Source organism: Arachis ipaensis, chromosome B9 (assembly GCF_059453495.1).
Source record: "Arachis ipaensis isolate K30076 ecotype BB chromosome B9, ASM5945349v1, whole genome shotgun sequence".
In the NCBI taxonomy this organism is placed as follows: domain Eukaryota; kingdom Viridiplantae; phylum Streptophyta; class Magnoliopsida; order Fabales; family Fabaceae; genus Arachis; species Arachis ipaensis.
Window position 1 is genome coordinate 11169174 of NC_142444.1, and position 5278 is coordinate 11174451.

Consider the following 5278-nt stretch of genomic DNA (forward strand, 5'->3'; position numbering starts at 1 on the left):
TCCCATAATCCCTTTTATCCGCCACCTTCCCTAATGATCCTTACAAATGATTCCAATCCTCCTCGTCCTGTTGTATTATTCCATACATTTTCAGTCTCACTTTTCGAGTTAGAAGTGAAAATGATGAACATAGTAAATTTTACATTTATTATTGAGTATGAATGCAGCAAGCCGTTCATAACTTTTTACTCATACAAGAGAACTTAAAACTCATGAGAAATGATTCTTTTCTCCATTGGGCAAATGCTTTTTAATGCTCTCTGTATGAATATCAAGTAAGTAAGCACATAATAGCAAAATATAAGAAAAGGAAAATTATATTTAAAAACAAAATTGAGTTTGTTATTATAGAAACCTTCACACATTCAAAACTTCCTCCTCTATGGAAAGATAAAACACCAAAGAAAGCAATGTAAATGAGTTACTAACTAACAAAAAGATAATTACTACTTTAATCTAAAACTAATATTTGCATTATCAGAACTTGACAATCCACCTAAGAGAGATTTGAGATGAACAAAATCAACAACATTCACATCATTCTTGACTGAGCTTGTGACCTTGACATCCTTCAAGCCATGCAACCAACACTTAGACTTGGGATAACAATAGGAGCAAAACTTGCCCTTTGACCTTGACATCCTTCAAGCGTATGGGTCTTCCCAATACTGCATAATCCAAGGCATATAAATACCATATTAAGAAAATAGGTAAACTAACAGACTATAAGTAGCAATTTATACTTACAAGATATTGATCATCATAAAAACTCTCATCAAAAGGGATGCAGGGATGGATGGAGAGGGAGAGTGATGTCAATAACTTTTGTGGTTTAAATTGTTCGACAAATTTCCCCAACTGGTAAAGACGTGGATGAGTCATATTGAGCCGAACATTTACTTCCAGTCGATTAGAACAGCTTAGAAAAGATATGGAAGGTAAGTCATCACCAGCATAATAGTATCGAAATGATAATAGATTTGGAGTGTCAATTTCAAGCAAATCCATGGTAGAGCAATTAGATAACACCAAAGACTTGAGTTGAGAACTTGAAATACTAATGTACTCAAACATGGAGCATTCAACCAATTCCAAACTCTCAAGGAAAGGAAATTTGGAAGATAGATGAAGAAACCATAAATCTGTAAAAAGAAATTCAATGTTCATATTCATTAAGGTCAAAGCTCTCAAATTTCCACAACCATCAAAATTCATCTTGGAGGGCTCATAACTGTCAGCAACATAATATATTTTCTCAATATTTGGAGCATCAATATAAACATTTTGTACTCCCTGAATATCAACTCCCTTGAGATTTTGTAGACCATGCATGCTTACTGATTTCATAAGAGAAATTTGCATATCACCGGCACCTTGGGGGTTGTATACATAACACCACTTCAAGGTTATCTGCTCAATTAAAGGACAATGAGAAATAACATGCTCGATAGCACCTTCGTCATCAAAAAGGACATAGCTCAAGGATAATACACGGAGTGAGGAAAACTTGACTGAAGGATTCAGGAATTCTTTGTCAAATCTGATTCTCCCCTTCAGCACTAACTTATTAAGTGATCTTGCTTCAATGACACCTGGATGCAAGATATAACATAGGCACGGATCATCCTCTTTTAAAGTAGGCAGGCAAAGCTTTAGGGTCTGGACATCACATTCACTAGCTAACTTAAGCCACTGATCAACATCAGGGTATATAAGCTGAAGGTCAAAGCAGGATAAACTAAGCTTGAGCTTGAATTCTTTGATTGCTAAGCCTTGGTCACTGAACCTCAGCAATCTTTGCTTGCCATAATCAAGGAATGTCTTAATTTGTTGATCTTTCTTCCTCTTGGAAGACCTCCTAATAGATTCTCGGTCACAAATCGACAAAATTGGAAAGGTATATAATATTTCTCTCCATGTCTTAGACAAAACACTAGTCTTGATAGCATCTTTCTCTGGCAGTCTTGAGAGAATGTCATGAAGTATGATTTCTGGTAAACTGGATATCTGGTCCATCTTTTCAACCATTATTGTGTCCTTCAAAGCAAGTAGAAGAATATCAGAAAAAGAATAACTCAATCATCTCAAATTATGATAATCAAAAAAATAATTTATAAAATTTGTTCTTTTCCCTTCGTTTTAGCAACAGTAATTAACAAAGCAGAACCCACAAGAATCATCATTGACCACCATCTGCCCAAACACTAGTAATTTGGATGCAAAAACACATACAGAACAAATAAGATCAATGATGTGGTAATTTTACTATAAGTATATAGTGCTATACATTATTTGCTTTTGCTCTAAACTTTTTGAATTCATTTACCGAATAGTGAGTCTAGGGAACATTAAAAAGAAATCCTAGTAATCCACAAACTACAATTGTTCTTAACATTCTACAGATTTAGGCATGATATTTGAAAAATTGAAACTTTAAAGATTTGAAATTTTGAAAACTCTAAACTCTTTTGCTACGTTCTCTGTCCAATATTTAAGATTGTTTAAAAGAAACCTTTCCTTATTTGCAGAAGTGCCAATAAATATTAGAATTAGTAAAATTTCTGTTAAGCGCTAACACTGATCAATGAGTTCAATATATTCAGTGCTAGAAAAGGATACATAATCACAGCTAATTTAATGGCAGTATTGGTTAATTAACAATGATAATAACCGCTAGATTGTTAGAACTTAGAACCGAACCTGGAACGCAGATTTCAGTCACCGAAGATTGAAAGAAGAGGGAGATGGCGCGAAAAGAGTGGGGGGTTTTGAGTTTAACAGAGAGAGAGAGGGGTGTTTAAATTTAAATATGATCCCTATTATTTAATACAATATAAACAGAAAATTTATTCAATCTTAATAATATCTTATCTTATTTTAACTAAAAAATTGTTTAAATTATGATCTTATATGAAAGTTAACAAGTTAATTTATATTCTTGCAATTTTAATCAATTTTCAATTAAGATAACGCTGGTCAATTTATTGATTAAGTAAATTATTTTTGCATTTTATTAATTGTTTTTTTAATATGTTAAACATAAAGGATAAAATTTTATTTTGTCAAATAATTATGATATATGTAATAAAAAATTAATTATTATTAGACTTAATAAATATTAAATAAAATAAATTTTAATTATTTTTAGCTATTTTTTTATTAAATATTTCCATTTTGTTATTCATCCTACTAAGATTTCAACATTTTCAACATAAATTACTAATCTTGACTAGAAAATGATTTATTTAGTTATTTTATTTCCTAATTGTTGCAGGTTTATTCGATATATATTATTTTAAGATTAATAAAAAAAATTTATCATTGTTAATATGTATAACAATTAATATATACTGATATCAAAAAATTAATAGTAAAATATAAAAAAAATGTTAACAAAAATTTTGATAAAATCATAATTTAATAATTAAAAAATTGTTGAAAAAAATAATTTAATTATTAAATTTTTTTAAAAATATTTTGATAAAAATATAATTTAATTAATAAAAAATAATTTATTAAAGGGTATTTTGGTAAGCAAAATTTAATGACAAAAAAAATAAAATTTTTGCTAAAGAGTATTTTTGTAAAATTTAATTTATTTTTTCTTGAAAAAACTGATAAAGTTAAGATTAGTTAACACAAAACATTTAAAATGGATTAAAGAGAAGGTGTTTTAAAAGTTATAAGGGAGGGGAATGTATCTACTTAATATACTAAAACTGGGTTTTCCCCTGGCTACTAAAGGTGACGTGTCGATCTCTCATGCCTCCGTTTTCCCTCCAAAACGAATAAATTTTTTTTTCTATTCTAAATTATTTTATTGTAATTATATTATAATTAATACTAAATGAATAATATATAATTATACTAATTTAGCAACATATCTTCATTATAATTAATACTAAATGCACTATTAAACTACTTATCAATTATCAATTAAAAATACTTTTAATAATTTTAATGATAATAATAATATCAATAATAGTAATAATAATAATAATAAATCTTTGTTACCCGATTCACGTATATCAAATAATTTTTTTAAATTATTTTATAAAAAATATCTTTAATATAATTATATTGTAATTAATATTTAATGAATAATATATAATTATACTAATTTAGAAACATATCTTCATTATAATTGTATCAAATCAAAATTTAATGCATTATTAAAAATTTACCTTAATAATAGGTAATTTACATATTTATTTTTGTTTTACTAAAGTCTATATATAGTGTTTTCCTGTGATACATGAATCTAAATTTGAGAACATATATTTTATTAGTGGCAAGTTGTTAACCCATTTATATTGATAATAATAATAACTTTATTAGAATAAATATCAAATTTTATTCCTAATATAAAAATATAAAATTTAATTCCTTCCATCTTCATTTTACCACTATAAAAAACCATGTATACTAGAAGAAAATATCATTCGTTACCAATAAATCTTTCATTTGATAGCTTTTACAACAATTCTTTTTTTTTTCAAGACGTCGTTGCAAGAAGGCAACTATCATGGACACAAACTACCACACTCTCCAACTTTCGTGCTCATCATTCGGAGCTATATAAGATATGTTATCTATGAAGTATTTATAGACCATGGTGTTATCATGTATGCATAAATAAAAAATATTTTGTATTTAAATTTAAGTCATTTACCTGTTTGTAGTATATTGTAGTGTGAAATTACTTTCAATATGTGTTGTGTAACGATATTATTATGTTCTAATTTAAACTTTTACTTTAGAATTGTATTATGATTTTATCTCATCATTTTTTCTTAGATATCAAGTTGACGTATTTTTATTTATTATTATTATCGAAACGGATGTGATATGAAATGTACCAAAAAAAAAACTCTCACATTCAATTTATTTTATTGTAGTCTTCTATTTATTCTATTTATTTTTATTTTCTTCTTATTCATTTTATTTTCTTTTTAAATATTATATAATTTATTATAATTTATACCAATCTATCTACTTAATATACTAAAACTGAATTTTTTTCCAACTTATGATGGTGAGGTGTCATTTTCTCGTGAATCCATTTTTCCTCCAAAATGATTGCACTATTTCTCTCTTTCAAATTTATTTTTAAAAATTATCTTTAATTGATATAATTGTATTATAATTAATATTTAATCAATGATACATAATTATACTAATTTAAGATAATCTCTTTATTATAATTATACTAATCTCTTTTAAATTTATTTCATAAAATTATCTTAATTATAATTATATAACAATATTATACTTAGTA

At 26.8% G+C, this 5278-nt stretch overlaps 1 protein-coding gene across 1 annotated transcript; it reads right to left on the reverse strand.

Annotated features, from left to right (window-relative positions):
* Window positions 1-446: 446 nt before the first annotated feature.
* LOC107614984 (putative F-box/LRR-repeat protein At3g58880) lies at window positions 447-2028 on the reverse strand. The gene is made up of 2 exons (XM_088498683.1): window positions 748-2028; window positions 447-596 (listed from the first exon to the last, which is right to left on the reverse strand). Exons 1-2 carry the CDS (start codon window positions 2026-2028, stop codon window positions 447-449), a joined length of 1431 nt encoding a protein of 476 aa, XP_088354809.1.
* Between the last annotated feature and the right edge of the window lie 3250 nt (window positions 2029-5278).